This window comes from Argopecten irradians, chromosome 5 (assembly GCF_041381155.1).
Source record: "Argopecten irradians isolate NY chromosome 5, Ai_NY, whole genome shotgun sequence".
Lineage (NCBI taxonomy): Eukaryota > Metazoa > Mollusca > Bivalvia > Pectinida > Pectinidae > Argopecten > Argopecten irradians.
In genome coordinates this window covers 2,221,830-2,247,358 of record NC_091138.1, presented here as the reverse complement: position 1 = coordinate 2,247,358, position 25,529 = coordinate 2,221,830, and the positions used below count along the sequence as shown (strand labels likewise).

The window sequence follows — 25,529 nt, the reverse complement described above, 5'->3', positions numbered from 1 at the left end:
AAACACTGACATTGTATATGGCAACCCTATTTTATCTGTTATCGATCGCGTACTGCACACACGTGTTGTGGTTTCCGATTTGTTTATTATATTTACACATTGTATATAACACATGTATAGAACATGACCTTTTGTAGATATATATAAGTCATTAAAAATATAGATAACAATGTCAATGTTGAACTATGCATTTTCTTATTTTTTTTAATTATCAAGATACAAGTACGGCAACAGTCAAACACGTTCAGTTCATAATGTATTTAAACTGCTTAAACTTTGAGAATAATAGATAAGGAACAATTCTATTGTTAGCGAGTGTGCTATTCTTTTTATTTCCTCCAAATTCGAAGATTACATTAAAAATACATTCAATATGAAAGCATAAACAAACAGTAAATAGATATTTACAACAAAATGTACAAGTTCATGTCCTATTAGAATTTAGATCCTTTGTTTTAAAAAGTAGATATAATAAAGTCACTTTCTAATCTGAAATCATCTTATTCTTCATTTGGAAAAAAATCGAATGTCAATCATTTATACAACAAAATATTACATATATCAAAATCTTACATTATTGACCAACAAACACCAGCATCCATCGCAAATTTCGCTATTTTAGCCACAACGTAAAATAATGTGGGTAACATGATCATTATTAACAAGCATTCCAAAATATCTACATAATTCCATACGATTTGATATTCACGAGTTTACACAAACATTCAAGTCACAATGTACATGGTTATGATTGAACTTTACAGCTTATTAATATAGGATAGATTGGAAGAACCTTCGTCGTGAAAATCTTTCAGCCATTACAATGCTGTGTGTGATTGTTTTAATCAGTGTTTGATTCGTTAAAATGAAAATACCACAGACTTAATGATAATATAACTTACTACACATATTAACGACATTTCAATGACAAATTTCCTTCATAAAGAGATCAGTCGTGTGTCATTAGTTTTCACCAGTAGATTTAGACGTATCAATGCATTTTTTGGAAATTTTGTCAAGTTAGTTTCAATTTTTTCATTTTTTTTATTTTTATCTTGATGTAAAAAAAAAGAAAAATGTGGTTAACACATAATAAAGTAAATCTTAAACATAATTTTAACTTAAACTATCGTAACTGTGACCTAATATTCCGATAAACATTTTTTTTAACGAAGTAGTTCTTATATAATTCAAAATTCTACTAATAAAATATCCTAAATAAAAGTTCAGTAAAATCGTGATATCATTTAAGGTTAAGTACCGCCTCATCCGTTTCCATTGTGTTGCTTTATCCCATTAAACCTGAGTATACCCATCCTACAATATGTTTATCCAGTCAAAGGGATTTTATTATTTAAAACACAGACACAACCATTTTCAGAAGTTTACTGACTTCTTCAGTTAATAAGATATATTGAGATATTTTACTAAGGTGATGTTTGCGTAAACATTATTTAATGCACACTCTAGGATTTGCTGATGACATTGTTTAAATTTTAGGTATTTCAAAAAGAAACAAAAGAAATAATGATTTTTTTTTAAATTTTACAATTACTTTAAGTTAAGATCATAAAATAATTAACAATTTAACATGTCTGTGTAAAAAAAATCTTTAGAACTTTTTTCGAGAACAAGTGATCGACTTTTAAAGACTTCAATAATGAAACCCTCTTGTCAATACATACAAAATGAATTAATATAATGTAACCGTAAAGGATTGTGATATCGATATCCGTTTAATACAATAAAATGTTATTCAACAGAAGTTGGCCAATATATATAAATGAAGGTCGTGTATTTTATACGGAGAGAAAGGAGATACTGTGGTATGTAGTCATTATGAATGACATTTAGATAAATTGCGTTGCGACTGTTTGTTTTTTTCGTCTGATGTTTTGTTATGGTGGAAAAAACCTTTCTGGTACAAAAGTCCAGAATGGCCTCACCCACTAAAACAGGACAATTTACCCACAACAATTATTCGAGAACCGTCTTTCATTATGGCTTTAAGCAGAGATATAAAGGTACCTTTCACCAGGAACGCTTTGTCCACACCAGTTTTTGGGTTGTCTAGAACCTCTACGTAGGAGTCCAGGCACAAGTCTGGCAGCTTCCATTATCATTAGTTGTATGGAATTTTGACACTCCAACATACAACAATGGCAGCCTCAGCAGGAACAGAGTTTATACAAAATGTCGTCTATATCTTACAATAGTCTCTTTAATATGTCAATTGTTAAAAATTGGCTCATCGACATCAATTTGTTCCATTTGCTTTTGTCATTTTTAGGGTTGGACTCAGAAATCGGTCTGGCTGTATACTATCATGTTTAAGCTCACAATGGGAGTTAAAATGCAATCGACTGAGATTCAAAAATAACTTATTTTTAAAACAAGTCACTTCATAAGATCTATAGATTATATATATTTTTTAATTTAAACATTGATGTCACTTTTGTTTTAATTCTTCGGGGTATGAAAAAGGGAGAGGGGGTGTTTCCAAACTGTGAATCCGCGTAGCATTAAAAGTGACATAAATTCTTATAACGAATTTTTCAGACTATTTGATTAAATACAGTGCGTTTAGTTTAAACATACAATTCCATTGATTTTCCAGAGGATTTTGTTTTCAAATCAGCATGCATTGTCAGCTTTATAAGGATGCCAACGTATCAACGTTTGACAACATAACCAGAGTTTTATATGATAAGAGTATAGTCATGACTTACATAAATGTTGAATGTCTTTATGTGATCATCTGAAGAGGAGATGATATTATGATGGCCAAAGTGTAAATCATATATATTTAATACTGATCTCTGCAGTGTTTCAGAACACTCAGCATGGCATTATGTATTTCACACAAATAACGAACAGTACATTACATCATTGTCCTTTCTACACAGTTGATTTTCATTCCTTTATCCTGGTATGTGACCAACTCTCGTCTCGTTTACAACGAGGTAACATTGGTTGTAATTACATAGTACATAAACTGTATTACATCAATGCTATGTAGTTATGATGGTTACTGTACATATTGTCTTATAATATTGGTCCCTGGTTGGACTACGTATGTGGTCAGGAAGACTATGAAATGTTTATAACACAAAATAACAACTTGATAATGACCAGTCTCATAACTGGATAGAAAATCATTGAACGGTTTCCTGAATAGCTTTCTTGTTGGTTTAAAGGTTTTTTTATATTTCTAAATGAGGTTGAAAGGTAACAATCGCGCGATAATTTTCCTCTTCCATGTGACACCAGTTTATCGTCTCCCATTCAAGAGTGGGGGGGGGGGGGGGGGGGGGGTCAATGAGACGTAATTATCCATAACCTTAACATAGTTTGTGATAAACATTTTAAAAATCATTGTCTATGAAACTATTATTATATAATTTCTGTTATATACTGAAATGTTAACATGTGAAGTTTTTGTCATCGGTTTGGAATAAGCAATATGTCGATCATTACATGAGAGAAAAAAAGGTTTACCATATATATGTAAAGTTTGGTTGCACCAAGGTATGTATTATCTGTAGCATCCAGTGGCCTATTTAGGTGATATAATTTTATTTTCATCCTGGTATCTGACAGATATGTATCTAACCTTGGCCTATTATAGCTATACATCCTCTACTACAATTATAGATCGCCGCACGTTTCCACTGTGAAATGTTTATAGTTAACAAGTACATTGAGGTAGAAGATAAAAAAAAACCTTTTCATACTTCTCTTTTATTGGTCAGTCTAATCATAACATAATCGCACTATAATTCATATCTACATCATAACATTATCGTACTATATAGTTTATCTATGTATGTTAATGTGCAGTAATTCACAAAACGTGCGGGGTTAATAACTAAGACAAAAGACGAGTTTATACGCAGTCAAAGCTCTTTTCCTTTTGGTAACAATTTTTTATTTTTTTATTTTTACATCGTAGCAAATATTTTGATGAGAATGTTTCCTTTTATTGTATGTTAATTGATTTATTTATTTGTTTATTTTTACTTTTACTATGCGGGCGCACCAGTGACATGGATAAAGGCAAAATCATTATGATACAATAAAAATAACGATTATTGACCTGGTTATTAGATTTATTTTTATCCGTTTGTTGCTTAACATGTGCATCTTTTCTAAGGATACGATGAAAAATGTGGAAATTTTAGCCGAAGATCCCTAGATAAATGCTCTTGGATCCTTGGTTTGAATTGTGTAACACATAAAACATGGAGATTTTCAGTATAGAGAATTTTGTTTACTACAATATAATTATATTGTTTTGCGTGATAAATGTTGAAATAAAAGATGAAAATGGTTCATTTAGAAATGGTTGTCTGCCCAAACCCAATACCATCCCCTCCTCCCACTCCTCACTTCCTTACTCATTCTCTGAAAAAAAAAGAATTTTTCTTAACTTACACCACAAATAGGTAAACTGTTCTGTACTATACTGTACGGTTGAAATATTTAGAAACATTGTATTCTACAGATCTTTTAAAAGTATCTGAAGGTAGAATATTACGCGTGAAACAATATACTCGTTGTGTGTTATGTCGGTTTACGTTAGATATTTAATCTACTCTTGTGTACTGCTTTTATCCATCTACAGATTAAATATGTTGTAACACTTGTACATGCACTTAAAAATATTATATTTACCTTCTTAAAACGTTCGTAAAATAATATGTGGGAAAATCAAAATATATCTTATTTATATTTTATTTATTCCTGGTTATAATTACCGAGCCTTTTCATTGCATGAAGGTTTTTAAGGTTTCTTGGCCCTATGTTATAATGTCGAGAGAAAATTTTTTTTTATTTCACTATTGGCAATATTTTGCAATAGTAAATTTTACTACGTATGGGCCTGTTACACTAAATATATTTACGAAATCGTCTATTGTGTAATATCTACTACAGTATATATTACGATCAAGGACGTCCAGCATGTATATCTCATATAGCCCTTCGTAAATTGTTCAGTAGACACACTAGTACCGCTTTTCAAATTTTGAATAAAAACTACAAACATAATAATTTATATATGGTAACAGCAAATCTTTTTTCTGTGCTAGTAATAAGTATCGGGGTTATCGGCCTTGGTAGTTGGGCAGTATTGCGAAATCGACACCCTCTCTGTGGCCTCTTTGACGTCATATCATTATTACGCATGCGTAGAGTCCTAATTACTTTGGCTGCCAGAAGATCCGCTGTGAGACTGTGAGAAGCCCGGCTTGACAAAATGAAGAGTTTAATAGCTGTTGCATTTGCGATTATCACTCTATACTTTATTGTTGACACTGGTGAGTATATATTTGTGCACATTTCCGTATAATATTGTGTTTCTGACAATATTCCAGTGACATTTCACCGGCGCCATGTTGCATGTGTTCAGTAGTACGAGCACCGTTCCTACCGATACTCTGTTTCATGTTGATTTTGGCAAGAATTATGAACCTTGCTGTCAAATGTAATGTTATTTTTTATTTTGTTCGAGGTGGATAAAGTAGCTAAGTTTGTATACCCTATTTTGATCGCCTTAAAATCACCCAAACGTAAACTAGTTAGCGTTGGAACATAATATCCTTTTGACCTTGATGACGCTACCTGGGCTGGGAGGCCGCTTGTGCTCACTGGCCATGCCTATCTAGCTTTACCTGTGTCAAAAAGTTGATATTTTATTGCTAGGAATGTATAAAACCAGAAGATTTGTTAATATCATAGTTCAATAAAAGACAAGAGATGACTGATAATGTAGTGCAATAGGTGCATCTCGTAGGGATACACCCAATTTGGATTATAGGATTAGGATATATTTTCACCTGTGACGGATTAATTCATTTAATATTAATAGCGATGCATTGAATAAGAGCAGTATGTGCTGTGTTTCGTTTGTCTTTGCTATGACCTACTCTACTACCTACACGTAACATTGTGACAAAGTCAACTTGTCACCTAATTTTTCACAATCCTAGAAAAGACATATAAACATGAGTCAACTGTAGTATCAATAGGCAAGGCTTTATTATTATGTAATATGATCTAAGTGGTCAGCTATCCAAACAACACTTGTGCCTGGAACCCCCTGGAGTAGTATCTTTATTGTCCTCTAAATCAGTCTTACCTACCTGTATGTCCTACACCATGCTAAATCTTACCACTAACAATGCCTTCATGCAAATGCCCCGGGGCACTGTCTGTCATTTCTGCCTTTCCCATAACCCATAAATTAAATCCTAGACCACAAAGTGACACTTAGGGCATAACAAGGTAGAAATGGTCAAAATCTAGTTAATTAATATAATCTATTTTAAAGGAACTGTAATTGATTTGAAATGTGAATATAGTCATTAGGATAAATATATAGGTTTCACTTTGTGAAAACTGCTCTGTTAGTGTTGGAGTCTTGGACTCTTGCATTTCTTGTCTCACTTGTGTTTTTTTGTGTTTTGAGAACCCATGTTTTTGAGAACCCATTAGAATTGCTTTGTAAAAAAATGTTGACTTACCTAGTATGCCAATTTTTGATCACAATTTCTGTATTTAAATTAAGATAATACGATAATAAATCTCGGATGAAAATTAAAAAAAAAAAAATGTGTAATTTAATAAATTACAATTTTTTTCTGGGCTAATTATATTTTGGGAAAATATTACCACAGGCTTCTTTACCTAATTAAGGTACATCACTTAACCAAAACCTCTTTTGATTAAAAAAAAGACAAAAAACCAAAAACAATGGTATTTAAATGAAGTTTATTTTGTTGTAACAGTCAAGATTAACGTCTTGTCATCAATGCTACAGTTATCATCACTTTCTAGACAATTTGAAATAGATAACTTAAACAATAGTTCCTACAAACCATGAATTGTTTGATCTTATGAAGAGGCATGGTAGTTAACTGTATGTCTGCACATTGCAAAAGAGTGAAAAGATTCATAATCTTTGGTTTTAACAGATTTGAGAATTTTGCATTTGTTTGGTATCGATGAGCTGACATTAAATTCATTTAAATAAACTTTCAATATTTTTTTTGGAAACATGGAATTTGAAAAATCCTTATGAAGATCCCAGAGACTGGGTGTATATGAAAAATGTACTATAAAATAAATACCTTTCATGCACATAAATTCATTTCAAACCTGCAAAAACAAACCATTTACACATCAATTTGTTATTAAATGAATGAATGTTAAAGTGATATGATATTATGTCAAAACAGAATACCTTATGCAGTACTGCAGTATTTTGAGTTGAGAGTTAGGTTCTCAGATTTTCTCCCTAGTTTTATAATCAACAGGGTTTGTGTTTATGAAGTCCCAATATCATTTTTAAGGACAAAAGATGAAAACTATCCAGGTATTTTTCTGAAAGTCTATTCAAATTCAGACAGATTCTATATAATGACCCCAATATTAATCTGAGAAGGACACAATGCATTATTAGAACACACACAGGGGGTGCGCTGGATCTCCCATAAACGGGGTCCTCCGATAAAATGGGGTCCCCTTATGTAATTAGAATGGGCTTTCAGGGAAAAAAGTTTCAATTTTTATGCTTGAAAAGGATATGGGGACGGCTTCAACACAAACCCTGAACCAGTGTACACCCTGTCTTTGAGTCCAGAAACCCAGTCATATTTCTTATTGTTGTAATTGTACAATGATAGTGAGCATCAGTGTTTTCTTATCTTAAATTAGATAAAGGATTCAAAATATTTAGCCACCGTTCTTGATATCTTTTGGGTTTATTAAGTCATAGACAAAAAAAAAATTATGATTGATAGATTTGCAATCAATTTATCTCTTTTTCATCTTCTTTATTTCCAGGTAGCGCAATCAAATGCTATGAATGCAACTCCTTCTTCCAGTCAGATTGTGCTGATTGGTTTGACAACAAAACACACAACTTAGTCGATTGTGGAGACGATGTGAAAATGTGCCGAAAAATTGTGCAGGAAGGTATGTATATATACATTGTGCATAACTATAGGGTACATCAGACTGCTATAGTGCTATTGTTATCAGTTTCTTGTCTGATCTTTAAAATTGATTGTATTTCACATCACGGGGGGGGGGGGGTCCTATGTTCTTGGCATATTTTGAAATTGTGAACTATGTTAAATATGCATTAAAAAAAGAATAAATTAACACATAATTCCTGTTACATTATATTGTATATATGGAATAAGTCATTTGAAGTTTGTAACTAAAGGTAATTAATATTATCAATTAATCATTACATATACTGTTTTATTTGTTCTTCTAATATGGGATGAGATATAGACGAAGGACATTATGTGCATTTGTTTATGTTTTTACACTTTTTGTGAGCAGTGTTGTAACCATTTGTATTTTCTTTTTCAGTTTACTACAACGATGATTGGAATGTAAGATACATCAGACAGTGTGCCCGGTCCGGAGAGGTCGGAGGCGACGAAGGTCGTCAGTGCAAGGATAGGACTGGCACTTACCGTGTGAAAGTCCGATACTGTCACTGTAACAACCAGGAAGGCTGTAACGGCGCCAGCAACATCAAATTTCCAGCCATTCTTCTTGCCGTGCCACTTGTCACATCTTTAGGACTCTACCTTTCAAAATATTTATGAAATTTACAATAAGTTAGAACACATTTTTAACCAAATTATCTCAGGGTTTTCACTTGGAAATTAAAAAAAAAAAAAAGACCAGAGAATTAACTGTTAGCTGTAACTGAATTGCTTTGATGTGAGGTTCTGTTATAAAGCTGGCAGTTAAACCAGAGTGAAAACAGGAGATCAATTCAACTACATGTGGGCATTCAGAACACATTGATTAGGACCATATCTAAAACTTAAGAATCTTTCTCTGGCATTTCTTCTTTCTTGGAGCAAAATTGTGATTTGATGTGAAGAATTTGTTATTAGAAAACCCTGGTCAGTTTTGTGGGATAATGATAATTTTAATCTTTGTAAAAGTATGAAAAAGTTCTTTTTTCTTTGTATATTAATTCACTCATTTTGCTTTAGAATAATTTACTACATTTGAGCACTTGCTCAATAAAACGCTTTAGTTGAAGACTCAAAGCAATAATATCATTATTAGGAATACGGAATCTGAAATGTAAATAAATGTACTTTTTATCTGCAGCTTTTTATTATGGTTGGGGAGAACAGATAAGTTCTGTCTAACAATTCGTTGTATATAAGACACATGGATAGGTAGAGCTGTAGTCCGGACATTTTTTTCTTTTGATTTATATTTTTGTACCATTGATTTTTAACGATAAATTTATTCTGTCTGATACAGGAAAGTTATCAAATTTTGTTTCTACAAAGAAGAAAAATATGATTATGTGTATATGCAGTTCTTGATCACCTACGCATACAATTAATCATAATTTATACATGTATTCTTTGAACTGTAAACAGACTCAGATTTTTATTGACCCTTTTTCCAAAACCACTTATTACTTCAACAAATTAACAAGAAACTCTGCATTTGAACTTTCAAAATATAAGGGTTGATCTTTTCCTGTCTATTATTGAAATATGTAAATATTATAATAGTTCCTATACAGATATATGTAGACAAGTGTTGAAAGAAGTGATATTGGAGAAAATAATATAAACCTGTTAACACAATTAATATTACAAGATGCAAATATGTTGTTAATGACCGTGTCAGATTATTTTACATTGTTTCATGATTGGATGAATGAAACTAGTTTCAAAACATTTGTATTGCACTTTTGACCTTTTTTGTACCATAGATATTGTAAACAGTACCAAACATAGGTTTGTGTTATTTTTGAAGTGTCTAGAAATTATGAAGAGCTTATTAATGGAATTAAAAACAGCATGAGCAGGGCCTTGAATGATACCAGTATTCCATATTTAGTGGTATGCATGTATATCAAAGCTATGTGAATCTGGGAAAATCTTATTAACTGATGAGAAGAATGCGATATGAATGATTATAGATTTGAATGATATGCACTTAATTGAATTAAAATTTTGCCATGATGAGGAAGGTTAATTATTAATTGTACTTGTTATGAAGCTGTTAGCAATTTCTTGTTCGTCTTTGTGTAAAATTGTCACATGCAAATACGTAGTACAAACTGTACAGTTTTCCATCCGTTAGCAAGAAAACATTTTTAATATATAAAGCATAATATGTAATCTGAAAATATCTTCACTTGGGTATGTGTGCCATTAGAAATTTTAGCATAGAAATTTTAAGTTGATATCAGTAACTTGAATTTTTTATACAAAAATATATTAAATCACAACCAGATAAAATTGAAATTAAAAATGTATCAGTAAATTCAGATTATAGATATAAGATTTTATTGTGTTGTATAGATCTTGCGATTCATTCACCTTTTTGATGTTAGCGTGAAGATTCTTATCACAAATTTATCCTTTTTGATGCATCTCTTTTCCTATACCCCAAGATTTCCCCTGGTATCAATTTACTTTGAAAAAGGGAATTGATAAGAGATCATTGTAGAAACATTTTTTTACATAAAACATGATAACTGAACGAAAACATTACAATGGTTTTATTTGTGTTTTTGTATTTGTTGGTGTCATATTTTTTAAAGAAGAGCGTACCAATTGTGATCACGTCGTTACTTCCTGTTGGGTGATGTGTTAGGCCGATTTTAAATACAAAGTAGATCTATATTCGGTATGTTCATCTATTCAGAATGGACTGAAGGAAATACTGTACATAGTTCATTTATTAGCTGCCTAACACTTTTAAATTGTTGTTTATTTTTTGAATGCATGATGACTTTTTTAGTTGCCTATTTTAGGTAGCTGTAGTAACGATGGTCACAAGTGCCTAGGGCACTTTTGTCATGTTGATGCAAAATGATTCTTAGCCGTGTAGTAGGTTGTGTATACCTTTGAGAGCCTTTCTATTCCTCACGTGTCTAAAAGCTGAGAACCCGGAAATTGTAATATTCAGAAGATCTGAAGTACAAAATAATGGAATCGAGGCTGGTACGTCCTCTCCTTTCGAATGGTTTTGGTATTTGTTAAAAAGATATGCCTAAGAGATGACACAACAAAATGTAAAATAATACATGTTATTGATAATATTAGATAAAAACCTAAATTGTCATGAAATAGCATTTATAATATATAGTAATCAGTTAACGAAGTAATTATTTGAGGAACTTGTTTTTTCTAACATCTTTGTTTGCATTGTCTAAATAACCATGTGCAATATCATTGTGTCATCCTGTATTTAACATACATACTCAAATTATATCTGAGCACATATTCAATATTCTAAAATAGCTACTGTATAAAATTATACCTCCACCGTTCAATTCCACAGCCCTCCAACAATCACTTTAATATGTAGAAAAGCAATTTTCAATTTCAAGTAAAAAAGTATTATTGATTTTTTGTACCAGGATCTCAAAATTACAGGTATTCTTAAAATCATAAGTTCTTAAGTTGAAGGAAAAATAAGAGCAACGAAATATTTTTGAAAATTGCAAAAAAGTATTAAGAATATTGTCAACACAAAATAAGACATTATTAACTTGTACTTGCATTTCTAAATTAGCATACAGGTATTATCTTGTATGGAATACTAACATTGGCTATAGGAAATTGTTTTTATGCTCGTAGGTCTTGTTGGAGGTGTTGATTTTTTAAGTGAAATTGCACATCGTAAGGCAAGTTTTTATCTGAGAGAGTGTAGTAGAATGTGTGAGAGCGTTGTCCTTACATTCCTGTGTAACTGTTTAGGATGTGATCAGGATCTTTTGTGTTAATAAATGATACCATTTCATTTTATTGGTCTTTGTTAATGTTTGCTGTGTAATTTGATATGAAATAATGCAAAGTCGTTAGTTTGGAAAAAGGTTGAAACAAACATAAAATTGAAATGTATGTCATTTAAGGCAAATTACCTTGTTTGTTTTATGTAAACAAAAGAATCATTCTGATTTATGTATTGACAGTTCTATCTGTTGTTGTACACTTCATTTGTGTCAATTACTTGATACTTCTGTGTATATTTCACTGATACACTTCTAAATTATCGTCATTTCTAACCTTTGATTGGAATGCAGTTAGATGAAATTGGATTTCACATGGCTCATTCAATTTGTCATGAAGGACTTAGAGGACTTTGGTTGTCAGTCACAATCTGGTAGAGGTCAAAGATCAACTTACTCTGTCTGTATTTTTAGAACTTAATTAGTTTAACTGCATCAATGACCTGGTTTGAGGTGTGATCATAGACTGCCTAGAATATGTAAAAAATCCACTATACAAAGGCTTTATAGTTTAGATCTTGTAAGCTTGATGGATACATGTTGAAGTGGTATTAAGGCTCGAGGTAAATGTAAGTCATAGTGTTGCCACCTCAGGGACTTGGCACACATTTCCAAACAACGATACATTTTGTATGTATATATCTGCTTTAAGAGATCCGGAGTGTAAAATTAGCCATATCAACATCGACCCCGAGGTCGATATCATATGTTATAACAGTAATTGTCTCCATTCTCCAATTTTGAACCAAATCTGACTTTGATCTCACAGGTTGGGTATTGTATCTTACAATCTGCGAGTAGATAACTGCGTATCCTTGGAACTTTCTTGTGTATTATGTATCGACTTTGGCCTTGTTCTACTAATGCACATGACTGATGTGTGTTCCGGGGCACTGGCTGTTAGCTGTTTTTTGCAGTGACTGCTATACAATCGCTGCACGCTCGCTGATGAGAGGTGTAAATTCCTTCTGATGTTTATCAGGGTTTATATACACGTGCAGCTCGGCTACAGTGCACGACCGAGAGCTCCAGCAGCTGTCTTATCCTGCTGTCATCTTCACAATAACGGCCCAGATGTCTCCCAAGTATTTACACAAACTACTACACAAGCTGGTGCGATTATTATTTTCTCTCTTCATACAAGACGACTGTATAGGGATGAGGGGGCAGTTAACACATTACCTAAAGTAATGACGTTTGTCAGTGGCTGAATCAGACGAATGACAACAAGCAGATAATTATAACACGAGATGGTATCATTTAGAACTGTCTTTTGCTGCAAAATAGTGATGATGATCTCTGGTTTATATTAAATGGATCTATATGGTCTGGCTTGCTCACTTTGCTGAAACTATATCGACTTTATCAAGGGAAATAACTTCAATAACTAGTAAATCGACAATTAAGATTTCGTTTTTAAATTTTCAATCAATTAAAATCATGCATATTAATTAATATCCTCTGGGTTTATTTATATCTCTAATATCCTGGAACATTAAGTTTTACAAATATATACTGTTGTTGATCATGGCGACCCAAATTAAACATTTTATGTAACGATCTTTTGATGTTCCAGAAAATCATACATGAAAACCTCAAATGACTTTTTCTTCGCGGGAGAAAGTTTAGCGTATTATCTGAAAAATTATGGGTGCGTAAGACTTCATACATTAAAAAAACCCGAATGTCCTTTTGTGAATTTGGTTTTTCAGCTCTGGTACTGCAGCACATACGTGTAACATGTGTATATCATAGTGGAGTTCGAACACTACTTTTAAAATCCAATGTTTTAATTTATACAGATTGGAACTACTTATGTTTTAATTTATACAGATTGGTAGTGCTAATTAGATATGTTATCTGGACTTTACCTAGTTCATTTGTCAACTCAATAATCAGTAATTTGGTTACCCATGTAGGCCTTTATACTACGCCACCCACGTGAGAGACCGATTTTATTGTTTCTGTATGTTGGTCAGCGTAGTACACATTAGGGTTCAACTATCAAAGGGCTAAAATTACAATCCTAAAAACGTCTAATTATTCCATTCTTCTAACATAAGGACATTTAAACTACAGAGATCATTTAAATACACGTAACTAGTGAAGGCTCACCATGGGGGTTCTGTATGTTCTTATGATCAGAGATATAATATAATAGCAAAATGGTGAACGATGGCCATATCAAATAAAAATCAGCTTTGTATGTTCTTCTAACAATGTATGTACTTGTATGCTTATACTTTTACCAATGCACTAGAAAGGAAATATTGTCTATAATAATTTGAGAGAATTACTAAATATCTTCAAAACAATGTATAAACTGAAATGGCAATTATTTGATAATCAAGACTATGGATGAATCAGGTATAACATGCAGATTATACGTAAAACTAATTGGTTTGTTTTGCCATATTACCAACCAGAACGTGTCAGGTCTGTAATAAGTAACTTGGAAAGCCGAAGTAACCGGAGAAAAACGACCCACGATCAAACTATCAGTACTTGGCAACTGCCCAAATGCGATTCGAACTATCAAACCTCAAGTTGAGGTTTTTGGTAACTTGTCGTGATATCTTATAACTACTTAGACACACAATGAAATGTAGTGACTAGAGCTCTATATCTGCTTTTGGTACATGAATACATGCACAGGTGATTGCGTTGACATACACAGATGATTGCGTTGAAATACACAGGTGATTGCATTGACTTACACAGGTGATTGCATTGACATACACAGGTGAATGCGTTGACATACACGGGTGATTACGTTGACATACACGGGTGATTGCACTGACATACACAGGTGATTGCACTTACATACACAGGTGATTGCGGTGAAAATTGACATGAAGGATAAGTTACAGTTTATAACGATATGGACCCACCAGAACAGTGTCCATAGACCATTTCAGTTTAGACGTTTTATATAGGGTTTTAGATAAAAAATGGTAAAATTCGTATTCTGCATAGCACTATACACATATAGTACTGTGGTGGGTCCATATTGATATAAACTGTAACTAATTATCAAATTCCTGTGTATTTGTTCACTTTTTAGACCCCCAAAAACTGTAGGTACTATACATTTTGTAGCTCGATCTATTATAACTAATCGACTTTTCTAATCAGTTAATGGGTGGTAATTCCAAATATTATTATTATATATGTGAGGGATATAAATCCCCGACTTTATGTACCAAATGATTTTTATTGTCATTTCAATTCAACGAGATTAAGTTTTTCAGTTGGATTCTTCATTCTCCAAGTTGTATTTTTAACTACATTAATTTCTTACCTGGTTATTTATCAGTCCAGGACTGAATTTATCAAAATTTCATGTCTGATCAAGGACGTTTATCTCAAAAAATGTTATATACGACTTTCTCTCTGACAACTTTTCATATTTTACCGCCCAGTAAAGGTATGACAGAAAACCGCGCCCTTCAACAGGTGAGTTAAAATAGTATGTAAATGAGCACTCGAAGCGCCACCTGTAACGAAGAAAAGCCACACCGACGCCATGATGGTCTGGCTGAAGATGACCTGGCTGCTTTTATGTGGCCTGTTATACCTAATTGACACAGGTAATCGTCATATTTGAGCAATTGTTTTATAAGAAATTCTACCAGGTCGGGAATATGCACACTTATACTTGATTTACGTTCATTATTCGGTCGTTCGAATTAAATCGCTACACCTGGGGAAAGGTGTAATCACCAAAGAATGTTTACGAAAAGCCGACTTCACTTCCGGATATTGGATTCAAATATTTCTGGATGTTATGTTATAGTTTTAACAATTCCATATAGTTATAGTAGTCGCACTGACAAATGTTTAATTATTGATTTCATCCTGTCGGACAATATACACCTGCATCTGTTGTTTACAACACCTGTACAGTAATGTGATTGTCTCCCTTAAATGTCTTGTTTTCATCTTCAATTTGGTTGAAAGAATAATATACTTCATTCACAAGGCATGACACAGCTAGATATATATACAATAACACTAGATAACAAATTTGATCGATATATGAATATGTGTATGTAAGCCAGCTTTAAAAAAAACTTGATTAAAAAACCCAATAAAGAATTCGGAAAATTTATATAATATCAGTAAGTTCCATTGGTGTAAAGAATGTCTGTTATTAGAAATGATGATCAAGGAATTAGAGGGACCATGCAATCATACTTTTAATTGTAATAATTATAATGAAAAAAATCAATAACTATAAGAGTACAGGGACTTGGCACAAATATCCAACCAACAGTCAATATAATACTGTATTCAGTATAACTTGTCTAAACCGGATGATAACGGGACCAGTTCATTTGTTCAGTTTACACAGGTGTCCAGTTTGTAGAGAATATAACTTTTTCATGGCTATAGGTGCGATATGACATAGTTCTGAACGACGGATGGCAGATATTAGAGTTACAACTCCTTCCTATGAACTATTGTGTTGCTAATTTAAACATCCAGCAGTGAAAATGATGTCTAGTAAATTTGCGATAATTAATTCAGCAATAATCCAAACATTTCTAACATAATCTGGACATTTATTTACCCACCTGCATGTCAATATTGACAAAGCCGGGTTACATAAAATTCACACGGGCTCCATTATCATTATACCCTCATAACCTCAACAAAATAAATATCTATTCCTTATATTTACAGTTTTTCAAGTAAATGAATATTATTTAATCCCGCGGCAGTTGCATATTTTTTTATTTAAACACCCATATTCCCCCCCCCCCCCCCCCCCGTCATCATCAACGAAATCGATTGAATAGCTGATTTGGAATCGAGTCATTCATATGTTCCTGCCAAAAGTGGGGTCATGACCCCACGTTGCTACGCCATCGACTATTGACATAACAATAGAATCGCCGCGCGTGTTGTGCTATTATTGTACACTGATAATGATAATACTAGAAAGCATGGTTATTGAGTCCATGTCAGTGCAAACTGTAAATATTGATGAATAGACTGATCCTTACAGACGAAATATAGCAGTTAGATAAAATAAAAAAAATGTTCAGAACATTCTGATGAGACATGGGAAAAACTCTAAAGGATGTGTCAAGATTTCTTTTTATTTTATATACATGTACACATATACAGTTTGACCGATTCATTAGGGCATTCAGTAGACCCCTTGGAGTATGTCTTTGACTCTCAAAAATCACATTTCACTCTTGAGTTTGAAGCACATGTCTATTTGTCATTACTCATATGGTTTTATTCTTCAGATTTCTGAAAAATGAATATTTTGCTTCTGAAACTGCTTAAAGTCTAGGGTCAACTGGATGCCCTGATTAATGCCAAGTCCCTGTGTATAAGAGCACCATTTTAGGGATCTCTTTGATAATGTCATATATACTTGCATTGATATGCTTATCAATGCAAGTCCACAATGTATATGATATATTTGTTTTATAAATTCAGTAAAACTTTTGTATTCTAGGTGAAGCGATCCAGTGTTACCAGTGTGACAGTAATGAAGACGCCTCGTGTCCGTCCACAGAGTACTTTGATACGGAGGTCAATGCACCCATAGACTGTAACAGCTTTGAAGCCAAAACACCCGGCCAGTTCTGTATGAAAATTACACAGGAGAGTCCAGGATGTAAGTCCCATGAAATTCGTCTACCTATATTCCATCTTTGCGTAATAAAGAGTTATCTACCCTTGTGGGTAGGTATTAATTGTAATGTCATGTGTTTGCGAGTACAGTGTCATATTTGAACAGAAGACATGAATTTTGTTTACGAAATAATGATGTCATTCATAAGTGTATGTGTCTCTGTAATATGCAAAGATGGAAAACATGTGCAGATTTATATGGTTTGCTAAAAATTATGCCATAAGTAGGGAAAAACAACTCACCTTGTATTATTATATAATTCATGGCAATTAATAGCAATTAATAATGATACATAATGTAAGTTCAACAATTAAAGCAAAAGTGATAAAGGGTATCAATTTACAACCTTTATCAGTAAATCTAGTGGAAGACAAGTTTTGATGTTATGACATTAATTAAACTAGCTTGTTCCTTATGCTTGGGTGAATTTCTCCTCTGGCACGGTTAGAAACCAATAAAAAAGTTACCTTTTTTAGGGACATAGAGTGACGCCTGCCATAGCGACCAACTTTGTATAAAGACTACCTGCTTATAAGACCGCTTTCTCATGTCCAAAATGGTCAGTTTCAGTTTGCCCTGTGTGACCACCTGAAGATAAATTTTCTTGATCCCTGGTGTGGTCTTTAAAACGGACTGTAATGACATGAATAAGAAAAAGTTTGTCAGCATTTGCTGAAATGTTGTCACTCTATTAATTGGTTTCTTTATTTTGACAGGGGGAGGCTGGAAAAAAATAACAAGACGATGTGGATCTAGAACAGATTCTGGTGAGTTTTTGTTGACATTTTCCTTGCTGTCTCTGAATTTTCAATATACATAATTATAATATAAAAGATAGTCTTCTATTTGAACATTACAAATCAGTAATATGACTATAACTTATTTAATAATTATCATTATCACAATTAAATTAAATCCAAGAAAGTTTTTTAAAGACAACTTGTCAAGCATATCTATATATCCATCAAGAATGTTTTTACTATCATAATGGTACTTCAAAAATATGATGCGAGTCAGTCCACATACTGATCATGAAATTAAGTTCCTAGTGTAAATGGGAAAGTGATAATAGTTAGTGAAAAATGCCATTGTTTAAGTCATGAGATTAAGAAGTGATTTACCTTTCAGGTGTTGCTTGGGGGTGTAGATGGTCGTGGGACCAGGTGGGCGTGTTCAAGGAGATATGTTATTGTGAGTACGACATCTGTAATGGAGCCTCACGATCACATCTACAGCTGTTTCTAGGCCTGGGAATAGCTCTCATTGGTTTTGTTGCCAAACGGTTTCTGTGATGACCATCATCTCATCAATTATCATCATCTCATTGATCACATTTAGGTCAGAAAAATTATACATTGGATCATTAAGAAGTATCTATAATTAAGGAGAAATTACAAATTAATTGGAATTCATTTTGTAAGGAGAAGAACAGATATTAGAATGCAACAATGTATATATATGTATACATAGCCACAGTAATTAATACTAATTATAATTAATCATGAAGAATCTCAAGATGTGACCTGTATTGTACCAAATAAGGACATAGAGGGAAATCACTTTATAATAACCATACTTCTGTAATGTTTTAAGAAGAATATTTAAATTTTTCCAAATATCTTCAGCTCATTTTCATTACTGCATTCATTTTAGTCATTAAAAACTGTAAATCAATATGTGGAATGTGTGAATCTATCCTTATCTGTATAACCAGTCTTACATTGCAATACTAGACCATATTAATTCATTCGTGATTATGTTCATAATATATCTGGATTATATTTTCATCTTAGCATTTGTATAGGCACACAGACATATTTTCATAGGACAAGAAATGATTTTCATGAAATTAAAATTTTCTTTAAAAATCTATAAAGGATCTTGACACAAGGTACTTTTCTGTGTATTGTAGCCCAGACAATTCTTTATGGTTCCTTCCCAACTATTCCGTCTTTGACAACTTTGAGACAACAAATGGGAATTATAAAACTTTTTACAAATATCTGGTATGAGCCATCAGACTGCTGTCAAGTCCAGTACATGTTGTCACTTACTGGATGTGAAAACTATACTGATTGCAGCGGCTCTTTGGCAGCATCCCACCACTGTCACCATTTGTTGTTTTAGATAAAATATCAGCCAGTTTATGGTCAATTTAGTCTGGATACTTTGGTACTGTGACAGAAGGAAGCAATAATTTTAGGAAAATTTACTAAGAAATACATGTATAAGTAGGATTGAAACCTCCACCAGACATTGTTTGCGGTTTTGATGCCCAGAACCAGAACTTTGTGTCCCCTCTGTGGTGCTGACAGGCACCATGGTCACTTTTGTCTATGCAAGAATTGTACATGCCTAGTTAGATGTGATGGTGGTTAGGTAGCTACCACACTATACTGCACATTCCAAGGGTTCAATCACTATCAACATATTCCACATCATTGATACTTTATATTTCTCTTTGATAAGACTTCATGGATTGTTTCAGTGGAAATATTTCCATATTCATAATATTTAGTTTGTCATTTTGAAACTCAATTTGATTCTCTCTTCTTTATTTAAAAAAAAAAAGATTTGCAAGAAGGAAATTAATATTCAAAACATGACTATATTATTTGTACCTTTTCTGCACTATTGTCATGGTAATATTCTAATTGGTAACTCAGTCATCATCGATCTATTGATGTAAAACATTCCTTAAAATATTCAAATTGGCATTTAATTGTTTCTAAAGCAAATGTGTCCTAACATTAAATATCGTTAAAAATACATTATGTCAATGTGTGTTTGTAATAAACTTTCCATTGAGAAAATTAGATGATTAGGTGACTGTGGCATTTATCTCTTGATATCATTAGTCAAGGATTCCTCCTTACTGTGGATCCAAAACTTACCTCCGAATTTTTTCTAGATTTTTCAATAGAAATAATATTTGCATCTACAGTAAGAAGGATATCGCCAACGATCCATCTGATGTAAAGTTCCCAAAGTCCAGAATGTAGTTTGGATAACTGTCTGTCCTTCCGTCGTTAATGTTTTGTCCCTGTGCTGTCTAACAACTGTACATCCAGTCATATGGTGACAGTTTTGTGTCGTGATACATGTAGTTAAATATTTTGGCTGCTTTATCAATATGAAAAGCACCACCATATCAAAACATATCAGAACTGTATTATATTTTGTGTACTTTTTTGGTTTACCTGTAAATATTCAGATTTGTACATTTTCCATTAGATGTAGATGATTTTTATAAGTGATGTATACATACATAACATTCCAGGATGTCCTAAACGTAGTGTAAATAACTTAATCCAGCCATTGTTATGCATCATGTGATACGGCGTAGTCATTATTATATATATGCAGTTTTACCTTGTTCATCAAGACCCTTATCAACTGGAAAAACTTGTGGAAACATATAAAGGTTATTTTTATTATATACCCGCTAGTTACACTGTATCTGAAAGCATTTGATGGGTAACTCACATTTTGAATAGAAGCTAGCTGTTCTTTAAAGAATTTTTTCATATACAGCATGAAAAGGTTGTTACCTTCAGAATCATACAATTTGTGGATACTTCATAAGTTATCAGCGACATAATTTTCTCTGAATGTGAAAAAACAAAAAGCAAAAATCCTGTACTTAAAAGAGTCTTGATGAACAAATTATGTAATATGATCATTGTAATATATTGATAATTAGAAGTGAAACCATAATTTGAAGTTTAAAATAATGTTGGTAATAATCTATTTGTTTATTGAATAAGTGCCATGTTTGCCTTCCTCAGTTGGATTTTGTTTATTTGTATAATTATAAATATGCTAATTTACATAGAAAGATGACTGCAAACATTCAGGACACTTCATTTACAAATGGCTTCAAAAGGTATATCAGTAAATTTTCATTTAATTATTGAAAAGTGCTAGAAATGAAACCCGTTTTTTTCACATTTGTATATATATAAATCAGATATCTACTTAAATGATTTTTTCCCATCCTTTAATAATGTATATCTTTGATTTTTTAAGTGATTCATATTAATGTTGGATAATAGGGCTTTTAACATATCAGATGCAAGTTTTTAATTTCGAGGCCACTACATTCCTCAAGTATAGATGTGTTTTGTGATTTATTATTGAAATTTTAACATGGTTGTGATTAATTCCAACTTGAACAAGTAAAAACGTATTGTTACAATGATATTCCTGATATGTAAGTAAATATTCCATCCCTAGCATTCAATGGTTGTTGGTTTCAGATTGTAAATATTTGAGAAATATTTGATGCTTGTATATAAAACACTGATTGTTTTGTAGAACAATTTCCATTTGTAAATTTACATGCAATCAGCAGCAATCTAATTTTCATATTCACATTTTGTTAAAAAAAAAAAAAATGAAATAAAACTTTTGTAATTGATATATTTTGTTGAACTGTTATTTTTAAGACTAAGTAAGGCTAATAAACAGTTTCTTGTTTCCGTTTAAAAGAGTTCTACCCATAGAACAGCATCGTTGATTGGGGGGCCAAACTTGCATATTGGAAATTATCATTATGTGATTTCAGAGGAGAAATAATTGCATAAATCACAAATATTTTGATTGGTTGATTTGTTGGTAGTTTTGATCTAATTTACTTGTAAGTATGGTCAAATTGGTGAAGTAAAGTCGAGAGGTTCTGAAAAACAACCACCTGACTACTGTTGGTCTCTGTCAGGTATAAGATGCAGCAATGACCTTGACCTGACAACGTCTCAAGGTTACTGAAGCACACAGAATAAATGCATTATAGTTTTAGTCACTTTAGCCCAATAATCCTCAAAATGTCACAGATATTTCTTTTCTTTACAAGCAGCTGTTTCATGGAGCTGCGTTGAATGGTTTTGAAGTTTTAGCCCGGAAACAAATGGAAACAGTAATTTGGTATTTTTGGCCAAGTTTCCATGGTAACGCAAGAAGTTCCCAAAATGGATGGTATGCAATAGCAAAAGGCACAACAAACGCACTTGTCTGATGTGTATGGAAAGGTTCAAGGAGCTGCTTTGAACGGTTTAGAATCTCGGACGGACAGATGTATGGAGCCCAATTTAATATCCCCTGCAAACGCATTTTATAGGATAATTAGATTGACACAAACTTATTCCGTATTGCATATTACAGAGTTACCTGCCCTTCGGGTAGGTATTGATTGTGACATCATCTATTTGCAAGCTTCTCAGAGAAAACGGCTGAGCTTCACTCACAAAATGGGATACCTATCCGAAAGGGAGGATACTCTGTACACATATGCAAAGACCCAATAGACCTCCTAAGTTCACATGTTGGTGTCAGCGGCATCACCCACTGGTGATGTTTTACATATAAACAAGGACATAGTCATTCTGATCCCCCGCCAATGGAGATATCAAAGCTGAAGTAAGTTTGCTTGTGGAGACTTATGTGAATGAAAAAAAAACCAGGAAAAGGGAAGTTGAGCTAAAGAGAGATGGAGTATAATTCAAGTAGAGCGGGGCTGCAATTGTTGAATCAGGTATACAGCCTTGACATTTATATTAGACTATATACACAAAGATGGGTGGAGTTTTGCAAAGTAACATTTACCATTTACCATATTTTCAGCAATGTTTCCATGGTAACGGAAAAAGTGCAAAAAATGAAAACCTAAAAATAGCAAAAGGTACTACTAGACCATAAACAGAAAGTGTCTATGAAGTTTTGTGGAAATATCTCTGCTGGTTTTAGAGTTGTGCTCTGGAAACGATTTTTACACAAAAATCCGCCATTTTCAGCAATGTTTCCATGGTTACAGAAAAAAGTACAAAAAGTGAAAACCTTAAAATAGCAAAAGGCACTACAAGACCATAAGATCAATGTGTCTATGAAGTTTCATGGAAATATCTCTTCTGGTTTTAGAGTTATGCTCCGGAAACGAACCTGGTACAAAAATATGATATTTTCAGCAATGTTTCCATGGTTACGGAAAAAATGATAAAAATGAAAACCTGAAATAGCAAAAGGCACTACTAGACCATAAGACCAATGTGTGTATGAAGTTTCGTGGAAATATCTCTACTGGTTTTAGAGTTATGCTCCGGAAACAATTCGTACGGACGGACGGAACCCATTTGTATATCCCCCGCCAACTTCGTTGGGCGGGGGATAATTACCTTGGGTTCCCTTAGCCAAAACTGTTCAATGCAATGTCTGTCTCGTTTGGAGTTATGCCCCTTGAATGTTTTTTTCCTTCAGTGGAGCAGAGTAATACTGTTAGGTCAGGACCACAAATTGAAAGTCGACATATATACCTTTGACATGGTACACTTTGCCATTGGAACAACTCCAAAATCTTTTCATATAAACACAACAAACTCTGGGTGTAAAGTTAAGACGTACTGTATTAAAAGAGGAATACTCCAAAACTGTTCAATGCAATGTCTGTCTCGTTTGGAGTTATGCCCCTTGAATGTTTTTTTCCTCCAGTGGAGCAGAGTAATACTGTTAGGTCAGGACCACAAATTGAAAGTCGACATATATACCTTTGACATGGTACACTTTGCCATTGGAACAACTCCAAAATCTTTTCATATAAACACAACAAACTCTGGGTGTAAAGTTAAGACGTACTGTATTAAAAGAGGAATACTGTTTTTGTATTTCACAATCTGGACAGTTCACACAATACTTCTCATACACTTCGTTCTTTCAGTGACACCCTCACTCTCTCTTTTCTGACACATTCTAATCATCTTTTCAGTACTGGTATACAGTTATAACAGCCGTCCATCACGTAATATACAAACATTAGATATAACATTTATCAATGGAGAAGCGGCCAGACCCCAGTATGTAACATTGCAGGCTTTAATACATTCACAAGGATGAATAGACGGTAGCTGTCTCATAATGTATCCATAATATTTGAAAACAAAGTACCATAATTTGAATCCCATATTATGATCCAAAAATTACCCCTGAAATTCTCTGCTGATCAAACACCCAATATTATCGAACATTTTTGAAAGTTTTAATATTTCTATATTTTTACAGTTATAATTTCAGTGGTTGAATACAAAACATTTCTGACATAAACTTTTTGTTTTGTCAAGTCCCTGTGAATATTCTAGTACACATGTACTAGTACACAATTTACCAAAACTGAACATGGCTACATCAACACAAAAGCCTCCTTATCATAGCCAGCAACATAACACCCTAAGACCACAACATTATAAAACCAGTGTTACATATGAGTATGGGTAGTTGGTGATCGTCAGTACGAGTATGGGTAGGTGAGGTGGTGATCGTCAGTACGAGTATGGGTAGGTGAGGTGGTGATCGTCAGTACGAGTATGGGTAGGTGAGGTGGTGATCGTCAGTATGAGTATGGGTAGGTGAGGTGGTGATCGTCAGTACGAGTATGGGTAGGTGAGTTGGTGATCGTCAGTACGAGTATGGGTAGGTGAGGTGGTGATCGTCAGTACGAGTATGGGTATGGGTGATGTCAGTACGAGTATGGGTAGGTGAGGTGGTGATGTCAGTACGAGTATGGGTAGGTGAGGTGGTGATGTAGTACGAGTATGGGTAGGTGAGGTGGTGATCGTCAGTACGAAGTATGGGTAGGTGAGGTGGTGATCGTCAGTACGAGTATGGGTAGGTGAGGTGGTGATCGTCAGTATGAGTATGGGTAGGTGAGGTGGTGATCGTCAGTACGAGTATGGGTAGGTGAGGTGGTGATCGTCAGTACGAGTATGGGTAGGTGAGGTGGTGATCGTCAGTACGAGTATGGGTAGGTGAGGTGGTGATCGTCAGTACGAGTATGGGTAGGTGAGGTGGTGATCGTCAGTACGGGGTAGGTGAGGTGGTGATGTCAGTACGAGTATGGGTAGGTGAGGTGGTGATGGTCAGTACGAGTATGGGTAGGTGAGGTGGTGATGGTCAGTACGAGTATGGGTAGGTGAGGTGGTGATCGTCAGTATGAGTATGGGTAGGTGAGGTGGTGATCGTCAGTATGAGTATGGGTAGGTGAGGTGGTGATCGTCAGTACGAGTATGGGTAGGTGAGGTGATCGTCAGTATG

At 33.6% G+C, this 25,529-nt stretch overlaps 2 protein-coding genes across 2 annotated transcripts; both read left to right on the top strand.

Annotated features, from left to right (window-relative positions):
• The first annotated feature begins 5,163 nt into the window (after nucleotides 1-5,163).
• On the top strand, nucleotides 5,164-11,808 carry LOC138322641 (UPAR/Ly6 domain-containing protein crok-like). The gene is made up of 3 exons (XM_069266634.1): nucleotides 5,164-5,318; nucleotides 7,846-7,977; nucleotides 8,383-11,808. The coding sequence occupies exons 1-3, from the start codon at nucleotides 5,258-5,260 to the stop codon at nucleotides 8,622-8,624; spliced, it is 435 nt and encodes a 144-aa protein (XP_069122735.1). The 5' UTR covers nucleotides 5,164-5,257; the 3' UTR covers nucleotides 8,625-11,808.
• Nucleotides 11,809-15,247: 3,439 nt separating this feature from the next.
• On the top strand, nucleotides 15,248-21,873 carry LOC138322640 (uncharacterized). Its single transcript, XM_069266633.1, has 4 exons — nucleotides 15,248-15,387; nucleotides 17,274-17,435; nucleotides 18,170-18,220; nucleotides 18,582-21,873. The coding sequence occupies exons 1-4, from the start codon at nucleotides 15,324-15,326 to the stop codon at nucleotides 18,743-18,745; spliced, it is 441 nt and encodes a 146-aa protein (XP_069122734.1). The 5' UTR covers nucleotides 15,248-15,323; the 3' UTR covers nucleotides 18,746-21,873.
• The last annotated feature ends 3,656 nt before the right edge of the window (nucleotides 21,874-25,529 follow it).